Source organism: Rattus norvegicus, chromosome 11 (assembly GCF_021556685.1).
Source record: "Rattus norvegicus strain SHRSP/BbbUtx chromosome 11, alternate assembly SHRSP_T2T, whole genome shotgun sequence".
In the NCBI taxonomy this organism is placed as follows: domain Eukaryota; kingdom Metazoa; phylum Chordata; class Mammalia; order Rodentia; family Muridae; genus Rattus; species Rattus norvegicus.
Window position 1 is genome coordinate 50,347,971 of NC_141544.1, and position 25,769 is coordinate 50,373,739.

Sequence of the window (25,769 nt, forward strand, 5' to 3'; positions counted from 1 at the left end):
TGAGAGTTTTCTCTCACAGAGAATGTCAGCCGGGCTGTATTATGACACTACCTAATGATCCCGTCTTAACTTGATCACCTCTGACAAATTACTAAACATGGTTCCACTTACAGAAACAGGAGTTTAGACCTGACACCTGTGGTGGGGAGAAATCCAGGTAGAGATGTTGGATAAGTAAAGCCAAAGCCTAGGGGTAGTGGTAGGTAAGCCTGGGGATCGTTAGCACAGTCCAAGCAAGAGAGAACTCCACAGGTCACTGATGGCCTAAGAGAAGGCACAACAGAAACTTCTACAGAGTTGAAAGAATGCCAAACAGAGAGAGGATCACCAGGAGGAGGAAAACCTAGCAAGGGTGGAGTCAGGAGGACTAAGGGAAACTGAACCAAGTTAGAGATAGAAAGTTGTGGGCCTGACCAAAGCTGAGGGTTTGCTGGTTGTTGATTAGAGGTCTTGGGTTAAAAACTTGCCTGCCTGAGAGCATTGTCTGTAGCTTGTGTACCGGGATGTTCAAACCTTAAGAACTTTCACTGCTTATTCTGTGCTTGATTCTAACATCTGTGTTTGTTTACTAAACCGTCCATATTTGGACTGAGGTTAGATGCTAGGTGGATAGCACGCTCCACCCCCTGGGGAGCCATTGTTTACTGGAAAGATGGGTCAAACAATTAACATACAGGGCTTAGTGTCATTGGCCACCAGGGACTGCAAATTAGATAGCGTTCTACACCCACTAGAACGGCTGAAACAGATAATAGGACCACCAGCTTTCAGAGAGGGCATGGAGCAAATGGGCCCAATGGACCATAACACATTGCCATTAAGGTACAACTCGTGCCTCTTGGCTTGAGAACTCCTCCATTTATTTTTACTTAAAAGGCGTCTACCCATTGACCCAGCAGGTTTCCTTCCCAAGAGAAATAGAAACACATCCACAAAGAGACAGAAATGTCCAGGCAGCCTTCTCTATCATAAGGGCACCACCGGTTCCCTCAAGAGAGGAAGAGAAAAGCAATGGATTGCAGCCTGGTGGTAGAGAAGAGTAGAAACTCCAGAGCATGTAAGAGTCTCAACACAGCTGGGCCAAAGTAGAAGAAAGCCACATGGTTCCAGAATGTTCAAGAACAAAGGAAACTTACCTGTTCTAATAGAAGACAGAAACTGGCATCTCCTAAGGAAGAAGGGCAAAGAGGACAAACGGGACATTTAGGGGTAATTGGGGTTTTAGGGATGCCTTGGCTTGGGCATGGAACCTGCCTGTAGTCACCATCAGACTTCTGGCAATTTGAGCTTTTGTTTGTAAGAGGCAGGGTCTCACTGTGCAGCCTGCCTTGGCAGCCTCCAGCTCAGCACCCTCCTTCTCTGCCTCTGCACTGTTGGGGTTGCAGGCATCTATCCCCACCGTCCCTTCATTATACCAAAATGAGACTTTAATGACGCTGAAAAGGAAACACCTGTTGGCTGGAGCCAACGCTCAGCGTTTAGCAGCAATGGCTGCTCTTGGCGGAGGACCCAGGTTCAGTCCCCAGCATCCACATAGCAGCCCACAAACATCTGTAATTCCAGTTCCAGGGGTTCTGATGCCCTCTTCTGAATCCCACAGGCACCAGCACATGTGTGGCGCACGTTTAATACATTCAGGCAAAATACACACGAAAAGAAAATACATTCTTAGTAAGGATGCACTTGTGAAGGGTGTCTTCAGCGACTCAGCAGGGAGATGGAGTAAAAACCAATAACACGGAGGTTCCTGGGGAAAGGACGCTGCGGTGGGCTTGGTGCTCCAAGAAATATTTGGAAAAGCAAGAAATTTCCGGTCAGGAATGACGCTGTGCAGAATTCCAGAAGTGGCTAAAGAACTGGCCATGGTATCCAGTATTACTGACTCGAAATGCCCTGTGTTTAACCAACCTGTCTGGAAGACTTTTGAGGTATCTGAGGCAAATTCAGAAGTCTGAGGCAAATCCCACTTGGTTCTCGTAGCAGTGTCTTCCAGGGCTGTATCAGGTTTCCTATATAACCTCAAATGTCATTTTCTAACATCTCTCCCTAAATCAGTATGGATATTGGTTTCTACTGATTAATAAATTGTTCTGCTTGGTACTTCTACAAATAATTTGAAGCTTTCCAATTTTTTTTCTCCTTAAAAAAACAAAAGGTACGGATTCTTGTGGACACCGGAAGCAGTAACTTCGCAGTGGCAGGTGCCCCACACTCCTACATAGACACCTACTTTGACTCAGAGAGGTGAGTGGCTTACACACAGCTGCAGGGGCTAGCCTAGTGGTGAGGCCTGGATTGGCATCTTTGAGAATGTCCTGGAACAAAACAGCCAGAAGGCCATCTGTCTCATTTCGAAGGAGCTGTATTCACGTGTGCATGTTTGTGTGTCTGAACGTGTATGTGAGTGTGTGTGTGTATGTGAGTGTGTGTGTGTGTGTGTGTGTGTGTGTGTGTGTGTGTGTGCATGCACACAACACATGCACATCTTCTTCCAGGGAATTCACGTCAGGCTCTGCTAATAGCCTCAGGGAAATCACCTGATGATTTTCAAGTGTAACCCATCCCTTGTTTACACAGAAGCTACACTTCACAGTGTGGAAAGCCATTGGAGAGGAAGCCCACCCACGTGTGTCCCAACCACTGCATTTCAGGCTCTACTTAGGTGCCAGGAACGCCAGGGTCTCTTATTTGCACAGCTGGAGAGAGGGCAGGGACTGCCTGTGGCACCTCAGGTGGCTCCTCATAGCATCTCAGTACATCAGTGCTGGCCCCTCCCTCAAAGAACAAAGAGCTTCTCTATGGCATGTGTGTGGAGTGGATGGAGTTCCTGTGTGTGTGCCCGGGTGCCAGCAGGTTGGCATTTGGTGCTTTTGCTGTCTTGTCCTAGTCACACTGATGGTTCACCCTGGTCTTTGTCTCTATTCATTCCTCCATCTCCCTTCCATCACAGCCTCTGGACTACAGGACAGTGTTGCTCCAGATCATTCCTGTGTAACCCTGTAGCCTGGGAAGTGAAGGAACAAGGAGTCTCTCTGAATTCCAGCTTCCAGACCTTAAATGCCTTGTAATAAGATCAAAGGCCATGATACTACCCCATATGTAATTCTTACGAGTTTGGGATAAACCATGCAGGGGTTGCATATCTGATCCAAAAACCATGCAGTGCCCTCAAACGCTCAAACCTGAAACGCTTGAGCAGCCATGTGATCCTGCAAGTGTTGAGTTCCACGACCGACCTCAGGTCAGTCACAGCACAAATGCCCCAAAATACCTTGTGCAGTGACCTTAAGGCCTTGTGTAAGGTATGCATGACACAGATGAAGCTTTCATCTAGGCGTGGGTCCCCTTTCCCTGGTATCTCAGTGAAAACACTCCAGAAAACCTGAATCTGAAGTACTTCTGGTCCCAAGTACTGGGAGAAATCTACACCAGCCTAAATGAGGGTCAGGAATGGGGTGGTAAGAGTAAGGTGCTCAGTGTATCATATGAGTGTGCCAATGAGAGACATGTAGAGGATGCTGGACACCCGTGTGCGGATTATGAGCTCTATGGGACTCAGACCCCACCGAGGCCATTTTGGGCAACTGGCTTAGATTGGTTACCTGGTGTTTTGGGTGAAAAACAATCCTCATGAGCTTAAAAATAATACATTATGGGTTTGGGGATTTAGCTCAGTGGTAGAGCGCTTGCCTAGCAAGCACAAGGCCCTGGGTTCGGTCCCCAGCTCCGAAAAAAAAGAAAAAGAAAAAAAAATAATACATTACATGCCTTCCATTTACATATTAGGTAATGCTCCAATGTATGCTAAGTCTGCCCGGAGGTCCCCAGGCTCAGATAAACAAATAACATTCCACCCACACTCATTCCATGGAACTGAGGAAGCCCTGTGGTGGGCAGACGGTTCTGGATTTTAAGGGATTCCCTGCCTCTTCTAGGATTATACCATTCCTGTCACTGACCTACCAGTGGCCCAAAACACCTTCCCTTCCAGACCCATTGCTTTGCAGGCCAAGAAGTCCCAGCTCACAGATCTGGAGCAGGTGCACAGCCCACCCCCAACCCCTAGCAGTGTAGAATTCCATTCCTAATCACACACCTGTTGGCAGAAGATTCAGAAGAAGGGAGCAGGGAAACTGGAGCTGTTATAAATTAGGGTGATGTAGATACACGGTGCACTGCACATGCAAGGGCCTCCCACAAGGCAACTACCTGCAGCCCCTTGGCAGCTTCATTTCCAGCTCCATTAGGGCCAAAGCGCACCCAGGAATCCTTTGACAAGATCATGCATGCAGTTGTTGAAACACTCGAGGGTAAAGAAAAGTCACCATTGCTGGTGCTCTGTACTCTTATCACTCTGTGCTAATTGGTCAGCTGTGGACAGCCATGACAGCTTTCTCACAGACCCCCGCAGTGCGTGTGGTGCCATTGAGCCTTAGTTCTCACTCAGGCTCCAGCAGGACGTGTCTTTTTCTTGTTTTGCTTTCCTCCTCCTTCAGGCGAACTCTGTGCCTTTAGCCAGGTGTGTGGGAGGTGGGCAGAAATTCCCCTTTATCCTGTGCAGTGAGCAGAGCTCCCAGGCCTGCCTTCATCTGAGTCAATACGAACTCTTGGGCTTTCCGCTGCTGCTGTGACCGGTCATCCTTCCTTCCTGTCAAGCTCACAAAAGGGCATAGACACCCCCTCAGCTTTGCCACCTCAGATCTATTTCCCTGGCTTTTAAGTAAATAAAAAGAGAAACAGCAGAACACACCCAGGTCTAGAAAAAGCAAGACTTCCCTCTGTGCTCTGTCTCTGCCATTACTGCTTTCTCCTGGGTGAGGACTGGGAGAAGGAACTTGTTTGTGCTTAGAGTCAGCAGAGACATAATTATTATAAATAATATGTTCTCTCCATATAAATTATCATCTGTCTAGTACTCTTTGCTGATACTGGCCGTTGTGAGGTTTTTCAGCCTCTGAGTCTGATGGAAGCCAGAGGACAGCGTCTTTCCTTCTGGATCTCTGACAAAGATGTCTTTGTGGAGATGTGGGCCCTGCCCTGTGATGTTTGAGTATTGAGTTGGCCTTCGGATTTCTTTGTTATAATAAGGCTCCTGGTTAGGTTTGACAGCCTCTGATATAAACCCCAAGCCTTCCTATGTTAAGGTTTTGAACTTCCTGAAGCATTGTTCAGTAATTGGAGATTGGGCTCAGGGTTCTCTGAAAAGATCTCTTTGATTTGTAGAAGACTACGGGCCACTATGAGTCATTTGTGCGGCTTGTCACCGTCATGAGCCCTCTTTGCAGCTGTTGAATGCCAGTGTATAACTATGCAGCAAAAGGGAAAGGGCCGCATGGTTTTCAAATGCATTTTCTTTTCAGACAATAAAATGGCCTCCAGCCAACTGGATAGGTGAAAGGTCCAATATGTTCCTCACTTAACCCTATGCATGCTTGTCTATTAGTGTCTCACTCCCATGCTCCACCTGGATTTAAACCCACAGAGATGTTGAAGCAAAGAACCAATTCATTTTCTGCGTGATGACTATGAGTGAGATTGGGGAACCAAAGAACCACGTGGTGGTCTCCTTCAGGAAGCTAGGGGGCACACAGATGTCTTCCATACAGTAGGGACAGGTCTTTTTCTTGGTTGCTCAGGTAACTTTTCAAGACGGTGGTCGACCTGTCCATCAGGGGCTGGCTTCTTTGGAGCCTGAGAACTTGAACCTCCATGTCAGACCCAAGGCTCCCATTCATTCAGCTCTGCTGACTTCTGAAATTATTGACAAGTCACATGGATCAAATCGCCAAGCCTACTAGTAAATGCTAAACCCTGTGATGTGCACAGAAGTCTTATGAAAAGACCTTTGGGGCCCTCAGCATTCCCTGGGCTTGGGAGAACCAGAGCTGACCCAAGGACTTCACTTTTGAAATCAACAACTCCACCGCTTCCTGTTCTCTGGAAACAACAACAGCAGCTTTCTCTTGAAGTAAGATGGCCCAAAAGTTCTGTTCTTGGCTTCAGCTGGTCTCTCTTTTTAGTTCTACTTTCCCTGAACTCTCTGAACAGAGGCAGGATGCCTTCCAAATCTCCCTCAAAATGTTTTTATTGCTGTGAGCAGACTCATTTCTGACCACCCACATCCCTGACTGTTTGCCATGTCTGAGCATCTGGAATGGAAGCCTTGGAAGTGAGAAGCCCATCCAGGGTTTTCTCCTGATATGATTAATATGAAAAGCCAAGTGAGAACTGAAACTCCATGTCAGACAAGTAAGGTGTTAGCAAATGAGGATGTGGCGATCACTTTAAAGTGCTAATAACCCGCAGGGTTACTCAGGATCCTGCCCAGCTTCCCCTCCACTGTTTCAGTGTCAGTAAAGAAGACCCAAAGAGGGTGAGCTTGCAATTATAATTTTTCTCACATTCTCCCAGAAAATGTTTTCTACAGGGTGGCCACTGATCATGTGGAGCTGTTTAAGTTAATTAATGTTAAATGAAGTGAAATCAAAGTTCCCAGCCTTCTGTCACCTTCCCATTCCAGTAGCCGCATGTGGCTTCCATAATGGATGACACACACATAGATCAGCCTGTTCTCAGAGCAGGTTCTGCTGGACAGTGCTGGTCCAGGTCACTAGACCATTGACCCAGAGACATGAGACAACACCTTTCCCTACCAAGAATGGTTGCCCCCTTTTTAGGAGGCAGTCAGATTTTAAGTTTAGGGGTCTCAGTGGTATCATCCTGTTTTCTAGAACAACCTTGAGTTTTCTAGTGAGAGCTTATAGATTGGAGAAAGCAAGGAAGCCCTTTGGTAATTATACTAATCATAGCAGTTTTGTTGCAGACTGATTGGGAGCCAGGATTTTGTTCTAAACTGTCACATATTGACCTTTCTAGTTTTGCATAGGTAGTCTCCAGAAGTAAGGTCCTGGCTTATACCAGAATATTGGGGAACTGAAGCGGAGAATGCTATAGTTTGGTCCTGAATGATACAGCTAGTAAGTGTGTGAACATGTACGGAAACCCTGGCGCTGTAACTCCCGCTGCCTTTCTGTTCTCTACAAGGAGCATCGAATTATCTAGGAGCATCCCTGTAAGACAGCTGCAGTAGCAGGAAACCAAGAAACATGTGTGGATTATGATGCCGCTCGGCCTCTTATTCTGAAGAGCATGCTGAAGCCTAGATAGCATGAAAATAAAACACCTTTAAAAGCCCAGCTTGAGGAAGCTGATGGGGGGAAGATAGCTGATCCTCTAGTTAATTTATGGGGTCCATAGACGTGGACAGTGAATCAAATCTGACTGGCTGCTGGAGATGCACGCACACACACACACACACACACACACACACTCACTCACACACGTATATATGTAAAGTTTTATGCTTCTGTGTGGTGTATGGCTATTCCCTTGACACAGCACTACTGCTCTGTACCTGCAACAGAGATTATAAGATAAGCAAACGCTAGAACATTCCTTCATAGGAAAGATGTGCTGACTCCTACGCCAAGCCCTTCTGGAAGCATTTCTGAACTTGACCCGCTTATCACAGGAATTAAGATGTCAGCATTTGTTTCCCTTACTGACTTGCACTGTAGATGCATTTCCTGCTGTGTGCCTGGAGCATCTGAGCTTGTACCAACACTTAACTCGATTTTTGATCCATCCTCAAAAACTCAAGTCCCAAAGACCTTACAGACCCACATGGCTCAGCCTGCCTGTCTACCTCCACTTTTCTTTTCACATCTGCCCACCCTCAAGAGTTTTGTCTGAATTTTCCCACTGACGTGACAAATGCCCGATGGTAGCAGGTGTGAGAAGACTTCAAGGGCAGTCGGCTGCACTGTACACATGGTCTTGCAAGCTGCAGCTCTCCCCAGCAACGTATCTGCCCATTCTTGCTTTGGTTAGTCTATCGTGCTAATGGAACCATACTGCTGTTGATATACACAAAGCTGAATGGTTTCCATTCAGGCGGGAAGGCCATCAGCAATAGGCTCCCAATGATGTCCAAGTTATCAGAGATGGGCAAAGTGAAACCAATCTAGAACTTGGAGAAGCAGAGAACCTTGTGGGCAGTGGGCTTGAAGGCGCAAGAGGAGAAGATGTGGGTGAAGCTCAAAGGCTGGGTTATTGACTTCAGCTTGGTCTTTAATCACCACCATTTTTACCTCACTAATACCAGGGGTGCTTCCCGGGTTGCCAAGTAGACCTGGAAAACCGTGCCAGCTGCAAAGGAGGCTCTGACTACGAAAGTATTTTAAATAGCAGCGCAATTTCAAAAGAAAAATGGATAGCTTTCTTTTCATGTTCGTGTACAGATGTCTTTTCTTTACGTTTCTCACACTTATGAATATTTTAAGACCAAATGGACTGCTAAGCCAAGCGTGTGACTTTTTTTTTTTTTTTAAGATCCTAACAGGACATAGAATAGCAACACTGGTCCTCCAGTTTTATTCATTTCAGTCGTGTATGCCAAGTAACACCACCGCGTCCATTTTTGTTTGGTTTGTTTTGTTTTAAGAGCTGCTGCACCTTTAAATGTCCATAGCTACATGGCCAGCCTTTCAGTCTGTACTTGAATAAATATGTTTATTTTCTGTGAATTATCTTGAAGGTTTTAAACAGAAATAACCTCGGAGTTTTTAATAAAGTTTATTTACCTAAAATGTGCCAATAGCATCTTGCTCACCCACAAAGCAATACACTTATCAAAAATCGTAATTTTGACATTTGACTATATGATGGAAACTTTCTATTTTAAGGACACATGCCTCATCCACTTGGAATTTGCACCTTAAAAGAAAAAAAGGGAGGGGGATGGGGTAGCTCTTCACTGGAATTAAATGACATAAAACATCTGATACTGTAGTACTTTTATAAAATCTGCTACATATCATTCCCTGTGATTTTTTTAAAATAAAAAGTCAATTATGATTTAAAAAGAAAAAGGTTTATTTTATTTCGCAGTGTGAGGCTACAGTCTGTTTTAGTGTCTTTTCCTTTGCTGTGACCAAATCTGTAGGCAAAAGCAACTTAAGGGAGAACAGATTTGCTTTAGCTCAGAGTCATGGTGGAGAAGTCTAGGCAACAGGAGGCTCAAACAGCATGGGCTTGTAGACTGAATATCACTGACTTTTCTTCTGCAGCTCCAGCACATACCACTCCAAGGGCTTTGAGGTCACGGTGAAGTACACACAGGGAAGCTGGACTGGATTTGTTGGTGAGGACCTTGTCACCATCCCAAAAGGCTTCAACAGCTCTTTCTTGGTCAATATTGCCACTATTTTCGAGTCTGAGAATTTCTTTTTGCCTGGGATTAAGTGGAATGGAATCCTTGGACTCGCTTATGCTGCCTTGGCCAAGGTAAGGCGGGTCTTTCTCTTCAAGTTAATCAGATGAAGCAACGAGGCTGTGACAACCAGTCATTAAAGGGACCGACACAGGGGTCCTGTGTGGTAACTACTAAAAATCACATAGCTGATAGAGACAAGTGTTCACACTTCACACAATGAAGTTTCAAGGCATGTTTACATTTCCTTTAAGATAAAATGTTAGCTCCGTGTGTGTGTGTGTGTGTGTGTGTGTGTGTGTGTGTGTGTGTGTGTAGGTGATAGGGGTAATGAGTATCACACAAAACATGGAAACCAGAGGTTGGTATCAGGTGATTTCCTCAGTCACACTTTACCTTGTTTTTTGGGACTGTCTCTTAGTGAACTAACACCTTACCAAGTCAATTCAATTCAATTGATGAGGGTGACATTAAAGGGAAACATACATGTAATTAAGCTCTTACGATCATATGAAGATGACACCTATGGAAGACACTAAGCCACCAACTGAGAGCAACATCCTGCTCTCCTGTCACACCAGGGGACCTCTGGGGAGAGACCAGCAACTGGTATATGATCAGATGCCATGAGGATAGCCAGCCCCTACAGAAAGAGCCAGGAAGAAATATTGGAATATTGTGCTCACAAAATCAGAGCCTTCCCAAGATGAGGCAAGACAGGATTGGGTCATCTCCAATACTGTACTTGGGTCAATACAAAGAAATAGTGGGGTACTAAAAGAGGATAAGCAGTTGCCAGAGGTAGGTGGATTCACAGACAGGCTTTGAGAGACAGACAGGTATGTGTGTACTTGAGAAAAGCAGAAGGAGTCTCCTGCCTTGGCCCTGCCACTGGGCACCACTCCTTGGCTCAGCCCTACACCTTGAGCCCTAGCTCAGTTCAGGAAAGAATGTAGCCACATGAGCAGTGGACCTGTCTGGCCCAGGACAATCCAAAAAGGTTGTTCACCCACCCTAAAGAAGATGTGTTCAGCTCCAGTCTATTAACAGTGGGGTGTTGTGGGCAGGTCCTTGGCTTCTCCTGGAGAAGGAACAAGGGTAACCAAGTGCCTGTCAGATCTCAGGCTGGGGACATCACAAGGTAGCCATTCACTCAGCTCATGTTCATGTGAGGCAGACCCTGTGAGGCCCTTGTGTCCCATTTATACAGCAGAGCTTTAGCATCAGTTGAAACATGAGCCCCAGGCCACTCTCACCCTACTGCAGAGCCAGGACTGGTTCAAGAGCCCCTTTGTACTTGGTACTGTGAGCCGACTTCCTAGATATGAAGACTAGTATGAATCCTGAGTTAGAAAGTTCCCTTCTGCTCAGAGTGTGACTATGGGCAAATCATATCCTTCAGTGGTTGGAGATGAAGGATGAGATGCTTTAAATGCTAATTATTCTAAAGAATAATCCCAAATTAAACTTAATTAATAGTATGTAAGGGCTTCATGAGAACAGAACTTTGGGATTTCTCGGGTGGCATCTAGACTCTCCACAGGACCTTTTAATCATTTCACCCACGAAATCCCAAGATTACTGGCAGCTAGCTTCTGAACTGCATCTTAAGGACCAGCTGAATGGCCTAGGTCAGGTGTCTTATCTCTGAAATGGTGTGGCTGGCCAAGGACTGGGTAATAGTCCTAATGTGGGTGCTCCTGGTGGGTCCCAGGTAGTTCTCCAAAGCCTATGCATCACAACCACCAGGGGCATCTTAAGCTACAGATGCCAGGGTCCTCTTCATACCTTCTTGGATCTGGGTCCTTTGGGGTTGGTTCTGAGCAACTCTAGATTTTTTTTAGTCCTCAATTGATTCTAAGGCCCAGGCCTAAAGGGAAAATGGTTCATAAATTCACACTATGTCTGAGCTCTGCATGTATCAGTTTCTTCAGACAAAAAGACCTTGAGCTTCTTAAACCCCAGAACAGACAGGCAACTGTGATCACATTTGCTAGAGAGGGGAACAAAGTCAGGACCAGTTCCAGGATTGGGCAGACATGAAACAAACATGCATCCTCTGCTGCTAATGGAAAGAGGACCGAGATGAGGCCCCAACAAACCCCACTACCCAACAGTGGACTTTGTCTTTCAGTCCACCAAGATACACAGCCTCTCTGCAGAGATCACATGGGGATATGATGCTAAATCCGTGGTAGCATTATAGGAGCAGAGACGGAAGGAGCAGGTGGTCAGAGAGGGTTGGATTGAGCAAGTGAGGAGGGTCCGATCTCATTCCTAATGGAGCTTCAAGTTCTCATGGCTAGTGAGCAATGATTCCTTCAGAGTGGCCATGGGCAGGCTTTCATCCCCCACAACTGAGCACTTCATCTGCCTGAAAAAAACCGACTATCCTTTCAGGGCATGGTGGTGCATACCTGTAACTCCAGATATTCTCAAGGTCAACACAAGAGAACTTCCAGGGCAACCTACACAACATAGTGAAACTCTGTCTTAGATGAAAGAAAAAAAAATCTGGCACCTCAGAAAATTAGCCAGCCCTGGCATCTCCCATCTGTACTTCATGGCAACTGCAGCGCTAGTCTATCCTAGCCTAGAGCTGTTTACAGAGAACCCCTTGATCTTGGACACTCTTGTAAAATAGAGATGTCCTCCAAACATGTAGCTCTGTGCAGGAGAGGTGCTGGACAAAGAGGGTCTGCAATCCTGCAGTAGGGAATATCCTGGCTGTTGGAGCTCATCTGTGATTGCTGGAGTATCAGAGGCTGGGATATGGATGCATTTTCCTTGAAGGACATGCACAGAACCTTTGTTATTTGTATGCTGGGTGGCTTGGTCGAGAGGGGTAGGTAGGAGTTCTAGAGTAACTCTTTTCTCTTACTCTAAGTATCTGAGCCCAGGTCAGTAGCCCACTACCACAAGTTCACATACCTCCTCTCCTGAAATAGTGACAAACAGCTTGAAGCATCCTAATAGCTCCTGGAGACTTTTGTGACAGAACCTCAAATGTCAGACAGGAAGAAGCAAGATGGCAGGCTCCTGAATGATCACAGCTGGTTTCAAGCATGTGTATTAATTAACCATGAAGATTCTTTAAGTAGAAAGACCAAGAATCCCAAAGGAGAGTGATGCTGGCTGTACCAGGCCACCCTTGTCTTCACAGTGGTTGAAGTAGTAACCGTCTTTCCCACTTTTCTGCAGCCATCAAGCTCTCTGGAGACTTTTTTTGATTCCCTGGTGGCCCAAGCAAAAATTCCGGACATTTTCTCCATGCAGATGTGCGGGGCTGGATTGCCAGTAGCTGGATCTGGTACCAACGGAGGTAGTCTTGTGGGTATCTTTCAGTCTTAAAGGGATGAAAAATCACTAATTGTTGGGGTTTTTGTTTTATTAGAAGCAAATGAGAACAGTTTGACACATAGTCTAATGTAGGTCTTGTTTGGACCCAACAAAGGGAATGCTTAACTGCTACTAAATATTAAGAGCCATAACAGCATTTAAGGACAATTCAATGGACTTGTCTTACAACCTTTAAAAGATGGCTAATGATCTTGCCATCTGGAAATGTGACTCCCATTGTTTATCCAAATCTCACTCCACCTGTTTTATTGTTCCATGAGAGTATATAGAGCAGCTGGCTTTTCATGGGAAGATTTGCCAGCAAGTAAGGGACAAGGGGGAGGTACAGCAGGTAGTTCTCCTCTAGGAAAGGCATACATACTTACGATTTCATATACTTGATCAGAGACAAGACCACTATGTCTCTCCCTTCTTCCCTCACCCTTCACTCCTTCTCTTTGTTCCACCACTACATAGGCACATACCACCCAATAAAAATTTTAGAATGAAATAGAATGGAGCAATTTACCTCACAGGGGTAATGTAGGCTGAGCTTTCCAGCACGGGAAGTCAAGGTGCAGAAGAAGGCACCTCTTTGAGAGATGTGTCTAGTCCCTGTTCTCCCTGCAGCAGCATCAGCACTAGTGGTTGTCTTTAACTAATAGTCCACGTGCCCCAAACATCTTTGTTGTCTCCTTCTGAAGAGACAGGATGGCCTAGGATAGTGGGGTACCATTATTTTTGCAAAACAATATCTTGATTAGGAAATCATGTGGTCATGGTTTCCCTCATCTCCAACTTTTGAGGCTGTAAATCAATGCCAGTCAGCATGGTTTACTATTTTACTATATTTGTTTGAGGGAATTCTCAGCATCATAAAGCTGGAGCTGTATTCCTGGAATACCAGTGGAGCATCTTTGTCAGACTATGACAAAGTATTGTGGGACATGAGCATGCGTGTACACACACACACACACACACACACACACACACACACACACACACACACACCACCTTCCATAAATGAATAATTTTTAAGCATCAATATCTGCTGTTGAACATCAGAATGAACTAAAGGTACTTTTTTGGATGATGTGTTATCCTGAGTAAATTTTTCTCTGTGGAAGCTATTGATGTAGTAACATAGGTTTTACATCTAACATCAGTAACTGTTTTTCCCCAGGTCCTGGGTGGGATTGAACCAAGTTTGTATAAAGGAGATATCTGGTATACCCCAATTAAAGAGGAATGGTACTATCAAATAGAGATCTTGAAATTGGAAATTGGAGGCCAGAGCCTCAACCTGGACTGCAGAGAGGTGAGTATTTTCCATTCCTGTTAGATTCTGCCTATAGGTGCTGGAAAAGCTTTGGTATTTAATCAGTACCTGAGTATGAACTCAAAATGTATGTCACATTACAGGGTAACTCAGAAGATCATTACAGGAAGACATAGATCCTTCATCTATGATGAGTTCAAATCAGTAAATTACACACATGTCCAAAAGGGCATACACACACACACACACACACACACACACACACACACACACACACCAGCCTTCTCCCAACCTCCTGGAAAAATTAGTATCAGATGGTGAGTGTGAATAACAGTGTCCAACTTCATTTTCATCTTCCCCAGTGATCTTGGCCAGATGGTCCCTCAACTCTATTAAAAAAAGAACTTTTATCAGGATAGAAAATGGAAAGTAACTGGCATCAGCTTTATCCTCCTTAACTCTGAGACACACACACACACACACACACACACACACACACACACACACACGGCTCTAACAAGAAGAAGACTCCTAAAGATGCATAAGTTTGACTCTGTCACTAGGCAGGTCTACACACAGCTGTTACATTGCTATCGAGTGCTATAGAGTTGGGTCCAAAGTTCACAAATCTACAGTGTTAGAGGACCTTAGTTACCACTTAAGACTCCAGACTTGGATCAAATGAAATGGAATATAAATCATGTATTATATGTGTGTCGTTATTAAATATCCTTCCCAAAGGCAAATTGGAAGTGTCGATTAAGAGTTGTCCTTTTCTTTCTATTGATAATATAAAAGTAAATTTTGAACAGTTTGTTGAAGTTGCTTTTAAAAGGGTCACTTTAATTTCTAAAGTTCAGTGTCCCTCTGCCCAACAAGAGAGGAGAGCAACTTGGGCAGGTCCAAGAGGACAAGAAGTTCTGTCTGGGAGCCATGGGTTATGAGTTATGATTGTCCCTCTCTAATGCCTCAGATTCCTTATCTATGAAGTATCTGTGTCTTACATGGACATCTCCTGATGCCTGAGCTCTAGAGTATAAATGGCTTAGTCACCACTGAGCTGCATGATAGAAATGGGGTTTCAGTATGTGGATGAGGCCCAGCACTGCTCAGTGTCTTCCCCCCTTCTCTGTTTCAGTATAACGCAGACAAGGCCATTGTGGACAGCGGCACCACACTCCTGCGCCTGCCCCAGAAGGTGTTTGATGCAGTGGTGGAAGCCGTGGCACGCACATCTCTGGTGAGTCCCAAGACACTTGGGGATTTTCAAGGATGGAGCTGTGTGTTGTAAGTCTCTGAACTATTACTCAGTGTTCTGAAGATCCTAAAGAGCAGGTTGTTTGGTAGACTGTTGCTTGTGAAGCTCACTTAATCAAGTTACCTTTGGATGGGAATCTATGTGCAACACCTCCATGTTGACCTCAGAGGGTTTGGTTCCCAGTGTGCAATACTTCCAGTGTTTTAACTAATAGTCGAGTTGGCACAAGATTTTTTTTTTATCTGAAGTAAAAAATCATCTTCGGAATGCTGCTTAATGACAGTCATATGGTCTATGGGCAGCATCGCCAAGTGATGCTGTTGTTATGCAGGCATCATGAGGTGTACTTACACAAACCTGGGCAATATGGGCTAATCGTCAGATACAAAGGTAGACAAGATGGCTCGCTGGGGAAAGGTGCTTGTCATCCAAGTCTGACATCCTGAGTTGGATTCCTATGTAAAGGTGGAAAGAGGGAACCAACCCCTCCACATGGATTATATACCACATGTGTGGCCACTCTGTATGTGTTTACACATGAGTGTTCCACAATAATAATAATTAATAAAGTCTTAAAAATAAATGAAACATAAGAAACATAATGAGTATATAACATATGGCTTTGCAGTAAACTCTGTAAGAAGAAGTACACAAACTAGCCATGAAAGGTGTGGTACATCAATGCCTAAACCAGTTACATAGTGTCTGCTGTAACTCTGCTTTTACACAGCTGTCAGCCCAGTAGGCATGCCCACACCATCACCTCCACAGACCTGTAAGTGAAGCATTGGGCTATGATGTCTCGAGACAATAGGAATGACCCCCCTCCATTACAATCTTGGAACCCCCACGGCTTCCTCCATACTGCCAATGGTAGAAAAACTTACCTAGCATGTAACTGTGTGCTAAAGTAACAGGAAAGCACAATTGCATTTGTGTCCTTTAAAAGGAAGCAAGCCCCAAATCTGTTTCCTCATTGTTCTTCATTTACACCCAGAATGGCATCCAAACATCTCATAGAAAACAAACTAGTGGGCTGGAGAGATGGCTCAGCGGTTAAGAGCACCCGATTACTCTTCCAGAGGTCCTGAGTTCAATTCCCAGCAACCACATGGTGGCTCACAACCATCTGTAAAGAGATCTGATGCCCTCTTCTGGTGTATCTGAAGACAGCTACAGTGTACTTGTATATAATAAATGAATAAATCTTTAAAAAAAAAAAAAGAAAGAAAACAAACTAGTTGGCCAAAGTAACACTTGTTTGATGGTTGTGTCCTGAAATACAAATATATCTTGCTGAGGGCAGTGTGTTAGTGAGGGTTAACTAAAGAAGCAGACAAATAGAATTTATATATATTCCAGGGAGTGTAGAAGCATCTGACCACCACAGAGGAGATGGCACAGTGGATAAAGCACCTACTGTGCAAGCAGGAGAACTAGAATTCAGAGCTCTAGATGCCATGTCAAAGGAGTCATGGGCATGGTGATTTCCTGCAATTCTGCACTGGGGAGGCAGAGACAGGTTCCTCTGAGCAGGCTGGCTAGATAGACAAACTGAAACTGATATTTCAGGTGCAGCAAGAGACCTTCTTCAGTAGACTGAAGGGCTATCGAGGGAGGCACTCATATCGACTATAGGCCTCCACAGGTCTTAGGTTTTCTGTAGCCGTGATAAAACAGCATGGCCAAAAGAAACTCGAAGGACAGATTTATTTCAGCATGCTGCCCCGCTGCCCTAGCCCCGCCCCCACCTCCAGCAGCAGCTACCCAGCTACCCCGCTGCCCCGCTGTCTGGCTGTCCCGCTGCCCGGCTGGCTGTCCGCTGCTGTTCCTCTTACTCTGCCACGTCACCAGTGCTGCCCTCTTCTGTCCTTTCTCGGCATGAACCTGAGCAGCCTGCTTACACAGCTCAAGGGGTGCTTGGACCAATCACAGCTTTTGTTTGACCACTAACAGACATTTGTTCTGAACCAATCGCAGCCATTTGTTTGGACCAATCATTGCCTTGCCTCCACACAATACCTTTTCTAGACTACCAGGGGAACTGTTCCTTGCCTGGCCAAGGTAGACATGGTTTCGATCTTCTAGAGCTCACCCAGGCTTACCACAACAAAAAGTCTGCCAGTAACTGTTTCAAACTTCCCTGGCTTAGGCTGTGTGAAATGTGGCTGATAATGGTCCAGCTGGCTGCTAGGCTGATAATTCTTTTTGCAGAACAGCAAGGAGGAGTCAATCAGCTGCTAACTAGGAAGTCAAATTGCTCTGCCCCAACATTTTTGCTTATTACAAGAAAATGAACATCACAGGTGTACTTAAAGTACAAACAACATTGACAGATTTTGTAACTGATAATTTAACGATATTAACACTTCCCTGTGCCCAGAGAGAGGTGGGTCCCCCTTGTCTTTCTCGTGTCTACTCAGGGTCCTCACTAGAGGACCAAACATGAGCATTTTGTGCCCAGAGCCTGCAAATGATACTGACAGGGGGCTGGAGGGAGACCAAGTTGGCCAAATCCCAGCCACTAACAGAAAAGCAGATAACCGTAGATGTGTGTCAGATTCCAACAAAAAGCCCTAGAGGAACCTCTGTTAGCCTGTCCCTAAATTGCAGAACCCTGGATCTCTATGGGAAGAGTGTGTGCACAGGGGTTGGTTTCCAATGTCAGGCAGTGGTCCAGAGCAGCCATGCCAAAAGCAGAACAAATCCCTATCTTTGCCAACAGCTGCTACACCCCCAAAAAATGCCAAGTCAGTCTTTTCATGTTGTAAAGTTAGAATGCTTGCTAAAAATCAGACCCTACTTAAAATAAGGAGCATATGCCCAGTGCTTAAATATAAGTATGTCCTCTGCGGGAGTAGTGTGAGCGCCTTCAGGTTTTACCTTCCAAGCTTTAAAGGATTCACAAGACTCACAAGGACCAGGGTAGGGCATCAGGTGTGTAATAGCCAGTGAGCTACAACCAGCCTTCGAATGCAGCCCGGCAGGTATGTGGAGGGGTGAGCGGCTCATACCCCGAGTTCATCTCAGCATCTCATGACTTAAGCAAACCACGAGACAGAGGCCAGGAGCTTACAACATTTGTTTGCTGTGTCTAAAATTATCCCATGATTTCACTTAGCACCTGCATCAGGGAAGGCAGGAGATCGTCAGCCTTGGGTGGGGCGTGTTCTAGTAGTGTGTGTCCTTTGCCTTACAGTGGAGGGCCTCTGGGCATTGGTCCCCTTTACTACACGACTCAAGGGAAGCCTATCCTCTTGGCCTGGGTCTCTCCCTACTTAAGCAAAAGGCTATATCTAGACTAGAAGAAACTATAATGTCTGGCTCTTGACCCCCAGTGTGTGTTATTCAGGCAGAATGTAGAAAAAAACTGGTTTCTACATCTGTGTATAAAAGAAGCCCCAAGATCCAATCACACCAGCTATGGCATCTCAGCCCAGCACCTCCTTGGCTGTAGAATCGATCATCAAAATGGCACCTACACAAAGTGTCTTCCAACTTTAAAACTGACCCGAGTTTGGAATGTGACAGCCCCTGGGGAGACTTTCAGGGACCTCCAGATCTGACCTGTACCATCTAGACACGTGCCTGACCTCTCTGGGACTCATTCTTCATTAATATGGGAGCTGGCTGTGCATTTCACTGGAACACTGGGCATTCCTCCGAGGCCCAGGCACTCCTAGCTCTGTGAGATCCTGCAAGATGATGAGTCCTCCATCCTGACTAGCTCATCAGAGAAAGGGTCCTATGGTCCAGTCGGTGATCCATCACTTCTGTAAAAGACAAAGTGTATTAGCACCAGCAATAGAAACCTGACAAGTCTACCCTGGCTGTGTGGGAGGATTACCAGGTGGCTTGGTGCCTCAGAGGGTGGGTGATGGCACCTAGCATGTGCCATTGTTGTACACAGCACCCACTCAGTGTTCAGGATGTAGGTGTCACCTGTTTCTTAGGACTGGCTCCTGGCCCTGGCTTCTCCCAATCTCAGGAATAGCCTGTCATCCCCCACCGCCATCTGCTAGTGACTCTGGGGTACATAGCAATCCCCCACCACTCCCTAGAGCTCAGAGAACTCAGGGCATAGATGAGCTGTACGAATTCCCACTTAATCACATCTGAGGTACTGCTGAGTACAGACCTGGGTAAGTGGAATGCAGGCTTTGTTGCTTCACAACAGTCCCCTCTTCCCCCTCAGCCCTCTTCACCTCTCTTTCTGTCCCTGGCACCCAATGGGCAGGTTCCTGTCAACACCTTTGCTGCCTCTTTCACTCCCAGCCCTGAGCTCTTGTCAGGGAAGCTCCACTGGTGACACTCCAACCCTCGTGCCCCATGTCTCTGTCAGACACATTTCTTCCACCAATATATGACTCAGGCACAGGCCAGGACCTGAGGCTGAGGTGGAACAAGAGCTTGTTAATTCCCCTGTGGGTGGGAGTGGGTGAGTGGCACCACTTTTCCAGACCCTGATGGGTAGCACAGGTGGCTGCCTTTTGATTCTGGATGTCACTTTCCCCACCACAGGTTCCTCATTGCTATCTTTGTATAGAGTTTGGGGGCACACATATTGAGACCTACACAGGCACAGGTGAGGGACACTCCTCTGAGAAGTTCTAGGTTCAAAAACAAGGTCATTCATTACCAGGAAGCAAGATTTGTCACCATGAGCTGGCTCAGGGAAAGGCTAAGTAGGAGACAACTGGGGCAGTGTGCTTTTGTTAATCCAGGAGTCAGGGAGGCTTTCTGGATGAGGTGAGGTCTGGACTGAGGTCTTAAGGAGGGATGTTTAAGAACAGTGCACTAGGAAGCACCTAGCAGAAATGAACCCCTGGAGTCCACAGGCAGACAATATACCAGAGTGCCTTGAAGGCCACTGTGATTGGGTAGTTTTAACTGTCATATTGATGACATTAACCAGACATGAGGGGCAAATGCAGTTGAAGAATTGTCTAGATCATGTTGACCTGTGGGGATGTCTGTGAAGATAGTCTAGATTGTTCATTGAAATAGAATACCCCGCCCACTGTAGGTGAAACTATTCCCTAGCCTGGGCTTCCCAAATTGTGTAAGAGATGAGAAAAACTGGGTGAGGGCAACCAGAGAGCACAAGTTAGCTTCTCTCTGCTCTCAACTGTGAGTATAACATGACCATCCATGTCGCCCTCCACTGTCACATGTTGGCTGTAACGAACTGTCACCTGAACTGTAAGAGGAATGATTAATTCCCTGTTCCCTGAGTGGCTTTTCATCAGGGTAGTTTATCACAGTAACAGAAATGAAACTATATTAAATACCTTTAGAGTTTTTTTTGTTTAAAAGGCTTGTTGCTGTGTGGCCTGGGTCGAGCTGTCACACCTCTATAAGCTTTAGTTCCCTCCCTGGTAATGTGAAAGGGTAACGTGCATGGTAACACACACAGGTTGGTGCGTTAGAAGGCTAAAGTAGTCATTCGCAAAGCATTTATCAGAGCTAATCCCAGGAAGTGATCTGGGTGCCTTTGCAGCTTTAATAATTATTATTGTGTCATCACCATCTCTCTTCCAGAAGACTGATGTCCCTGTCACTCTGTCCAAATGAGATGTTGTTTATCCCTGTGGGCGTCTAGTGCTTGGGACCAGGGAAGCAGAGAGCTGTTTCCTGTTATGCACCAGGCTGGTGCCTGCTTCTCACAGGATCTGTTTTGTCTAGATTCCAGAGTTTTCTGATGGCTTCTGGACGGGGGCCCAGCTGGCATGCTGGACAAATTCTGAAACTCCATGGGCGTATTTCCCTAAGATTTCTATCTACCTGAGAGATGAGAACGCCAGTCGCTCCTTCCGAATCACCATTCTGCCGCAGGTACAGATCTGGTTTGTGTTCTTCACGTGTAACTCACACAATCAAGTCTCACTCATGACTAGGCACCTGTGGCCACCACCTTGTTGCCCGTGCTTGATACCACAGGTCTGCTGGTCTCTGTCAGACTGCCTTATCTAGTAGGCAGTGAGGGAGCATGTCTTAGCTTGAGCCTGGGATGTTATGGTCTCACCTCACATGTTGTCATATCAATCCCATCCGTCTTTCCATCATCAAATGCCATGGGTGATAGTGGAGCTCTCAGAATGCCGATGTCTATGTCCAGTGAGTTCAGTAACCTGGGAGGAGTTATGGAGTCAGCAGAAAGTGAGAATCTGATCACCTGTTGAAGTTCAAGCAAGTGGCCCTGAATAGCTTGAGCCATCATTATTTATACAGAAATTTAGAGTATGCATTCAAACATATTCAGTTTCAGAGTTTCCTTTAATTCTTATCCAAGAATCTCAACAAGTACTTATTAAAATTCATTTCGAGTTCCCTTGTTTCCTTGTAGTCAGTGATTAACCTTTGCCCATATCTAAGCAGTGTAGTGTTACCATCCAAATGATTAGGTCATAGCTAAATACACCTGAATATTGTGAGTCAACTGATTTAAGTATCGTATTGCAAGACAAATGATTCTATCTAGCCAGGCATATTCAGTTTGAATTGTATGCAGGTGGGCAGCAGACATAGCATTTCAAGGTAAAAGACAATAGAATCAAAACATAAACTTTCAACAGCAATATAACCTTTGTATTTTATCACCATCTGATTCAATAAGCTCATGCTGTTTTAAAATGTCTTCATGTCATTACCTGTGTTAGTTTTATAGTGTGATTCTGCTCTATACAACTTTTCCATAAAGAACAGAAATTAACATTTTTTTCCATCAACCCATACCATTTCCTTCTTTTAAGTAAGCTCTTACCTAAGGCAAAGGCGAATCTATCCAACTTATATTTCTTTTAAAAGCGTAACAAATTTTACTTACTAACTTATCCTAAGGATGAACTAACTTGTCCTGAGAATGAACTCTTTACTGTTGACCCTAAGGCCCTATCTCTCTGGCCCCTCTCTTCCCTTAGTATGTTTTGAGGCTTCCCTCACTACAATGTATTGGCAAGTTTAGGTCCTCAGAAGAAGTAGTTACCATTTCCAAGCCCTTTCCTTTTCCCTCATATATTCCAATTAGTTTTGAGACCATCCAATAAGGAATCTTTTTAAAGATCTCGATCAATCATATTTTTACTTAACCTTTTACGTAAGCAGGAATCGTGATGCCATCTCCCAAGGACTCACAGACCCACACAGTTGTTCCAGATATCATTCCTACTACTCCTTGCTAAGTAGGAGAGAAGCTCAAAGGCCCTTGCTTCGAGGTCATTCCCAGAACATTCATGCACCTTTCCCAGGAAAGGCAACATGGCTCCTGCCATGAGAGGAAATCTCTCCAGGCAGCTCTGGTATCTTAGCCCTTTTCCCTCCCTGATGTCACCCAAAGGAACCTGGAGTGGACATAGATTCCAGGGCTGGGGACACACTCCCTCCTGTCAGTGTGAGGAACCACACGGCCTCAAGCCATAACCACAGGGAAAGGTAAAGAACTTGAGGCCACCTGTGACGTCTACCACAGCTCTATTTCTACTCTGTCTTTGTATCGATAAAGCTGGACTGTTAGAAGTAAGCACCTCATACTTCCTGTAACAGCAGGAACTCTTGTTTCCCAAGTGGCTCAGTAAAGCAAGTTGTGTCTTCCTGAGCCATATCTCCTACTCCACTCTCCAATCCTCCTTCCCTGAGCCCTAGCTTTGTGAGGGAGCAAGATGGACCCCCAGACTGGGAAAGGCCTGGGTGAGCTGCTTCTGATCTCACAAGGGGGGCACTGTGGAATCATTTCTCTGCTGCATGCCTCTGCCTAACCTTCTCCCTCCCTAAAATCTAGGGAGGTCAGATTCAGGGTTCCTGTCACCAGAATCTTAGGACAGGACTTGAGACATGAGCACGCAGGCACCATGTACACATATACGCACGTGCGCACGCACGCACACACACACACATACATACATGCTCACATTTATTATTGTTTTATTATCATTATTATTATTATCATTATCATTGTTATTATTATTGCTATTTAAAACAGCCTCTGGCCAAACAGAAAATTCTGGGTTTCTTTATATACCTTTAAAAATGTACTTACTCTCAGTCTGAACACTGCCAGCTGTCCATTTATGCTACTTTGGTTTAAGGTAACCAAGTGCCTTTTTTTCTGAGAGTCATTAATATTAAGTGTTCTTATAGATTCCAAGATATCTGGAATTCTTAAATTATTTATTTTAGGCGGAGTCTCACCACACAGCCCTGGTTGGCCTGGACTAGAACTCACTGTGCAGGCCAGACTAGCCTTAAACTGAAGTTTGCCTGCTTTTGTCTCCCAAGTCTATTATCTTGAGTTCTTCATGGAAGAGACACACAAAAGGACCAACTAAGAGATGCTAACACACTCTGGGTCCCATCTGGCCACTTGCCCATGTCTGTCAGTTGCTTCATATTTGATGCACAATCTTTTGTTTCTGTGTAGCTTGTTCATTCAGAGGTGGTAAGAGGTACATTGTACATGTATTTGGGAAACCTCTATGAAAAAAACCATATCCTCCACCTTTGCCTAATTTAAGTGGATCCTCTCTTGATGTTGTGTGCCCCATTGAACACTGGCCAACCTTCACCTCATACATTCATGTAACACACGTTTGCCAAGCCCCTACTCCAGGCTAAGGTCCCTAGACTACAAGGAAGAGGTGAGTAACTCCTCACTTTGAGGCAGTGCTGACTGACTGATAGTGCAAGATGTCTACTGAAGAGCCAGTGACCTGGAATAAAGCACTGTACTCATGTGCATAAACCCACACTCCAAAACATGCACAGCACATATATACGTAATTAAAAATTTAAAAAGCTTTGAAAAGTAAAGTTTATTGAGACAATTTGATCTCATGTCCCAGATGCCTGGAATGGTGCCATTGTCTCCCTTGATCTTTGGGGACCAGGGGAGGGCCTCTGGGCACAGTGGGACCTCCCGTTTTATGCTCTTGTGTAATCCATGCTTTGTCCTGTGTCTTTACCCTTGTTTCTTCAACGAACAGCTCTACATTCAGCCCATGATGGGAGCTGGTTTCAATTATGAGTGCTACCGTTTTGGTATCTCCTCTTCCACAAATGCGCTGGTGATTGGTGCCACCGTGATGGAGGGATTCTACGTGGTCTTTGACAGAGCTCAGAGGAGGGTGGGCTTTGCAGTGAGTCCCTGTGCAGGTAAGTGTGGCTTGCATGGCATAGGAACACCCTAGAAAGGCGGCCTTGGTAAATGTCGACCTGGAACTCTCAGTATCTCGCTGGGTACTATTGAACCACTTGACATGTGCTCGTTTACAGTAACCAGATGAACGATAACCACCGAAATGACTCGTGGGCTTATTGAAAGATGAAATGGAAATGATCCACATAAGTGTATGAGAGAGAGAGAGAGAGAGAGAGAGAGAGAGAGAGAGAGAGAGAGAGAGAATATACTGGGGGTTGAACCCAGAGGTGTGCACATATTAAGGTGATATCTACCGCTGAACTATACCCTCAACCTTTTACTTCTCAACTTTCTTAATTTCAAAACTGCATCTCTGTAAGTGGCTCAGGAATGCTTTGAACTTGGGATCCTTCTACCTCAGCCTCCCATGGAGCAGAGATTGCAGATCTGGACCACCAGGCTCAACCCACACAAAGCTTGTCTTCTATCTCAGTCACACAGCAGGCTGTGGGAAAGTACTAGTTATTGTAGTTGCACTGAAAATCACTTCTTGCCACGCAGGAAATGAAAGTGCCCATGAGTCCCGCTGCTGAATTAGAGTTTGATTTCATCCTGAGGGTTCTGGGAATGGAACTCAGAGGCTCAAGCAGGCAAAGCACATGTCCATCATTAAACTGTGTTCCCAGGTCATGAATTATAATGTTCTGGTTGTTGATGCAAAGTTAATAAAGGAAAGAATTCATGAGAATCTGAAATAAGAAGTAGAGACCTGTGGGTGCTGTGTTTTAGAGTCCTAGAATAAGGCAAAGGGATAATTCTCTCATAGAACATGTTGAGAGGAGTAGTGTGAGCAGTCACCTCAGAGATGCTCTGCCGAGTCCGGCTGAGGCCTGGGTGGGACTCCACAAGGAAGCCCCTTACCTGCCAGCATCCTCCAGATTGGCACCCGCTCCAGGTGGGGTTCACGTAATACCTGTTGCCATCAAAGACTAGGTGAGCAGTCCAAGTTGTCCAGGAGGAGGCAACTGAAGACTCAGGCATGTGATTAAGTTACTGGACAGAGAAGAAGGAGAGCCTGTCTCAGAGAAGGTGGTCAAGATAACTGCATGGTTTCAAACTAACCTTTCAAGGGACTAAGAAAACTTTGCGGACTGAATGTAGTGGGTCATGCTTATAATCCCGCCCCCAGGAGGCTGAGGCAGAAGTCTTGCCTTGAGTGAATTTGATTAAGAACCTGCCTCAGAAAGTCAAAGGGGGTTGAATGCAATATGTGGGTAAAGAGCCTTCCTAGGATGCAGGACGCCCTGGCTCAAGCCCTACCACAACGACAGCATAAAATCGGATGTGATGACATGTGTTTATAATCTCAGCTCTCGGGAGATGAAGGTAAGAGGATCAGAAGTTTAAGATTATTTTGGCTTTCTTTCCTGCTGCTGTAATACAATAGCCCAACAAAAGCAACTTAAGGAGACAGAGTTTATTTGACTCT

General features: G+C 45.4%; 1 protein-coding gene across 2 annotated transcripts in view; it reads left to right on the forward strand.

Annotated features, from left to right (window-relative positions):
- The window catches only part of Bace2 (beta-secretase 2), an 88,197-nt gene that overhangs the window by 44,990 nt on the left and 17,438 nt on the right, over positions 1-25,769 (forward strand). The window contains 7 exon segments of one of the 2 annotated variants that reach the window (NM_001002802.2): positions 2,156-2,244; positions 9,129-9,345; positions 12,473-12,601; positions 13,794-13,928; positions 15,028-15,129; positions 20,833-20,982; positions 24,126-24,294. In NM_001002802.2, the coding sequence (NP_001002802.1) occupies positions 2,156-2,244; positions 9,129-9,345; positions 12,473-12,601; positions 13,794-13,928; positions 15,028-15,129; positions 20,833-20,982; positions 24,126-24,294 (991 nt within the window). 2 annotated transcript variants of the gene reach the window in all.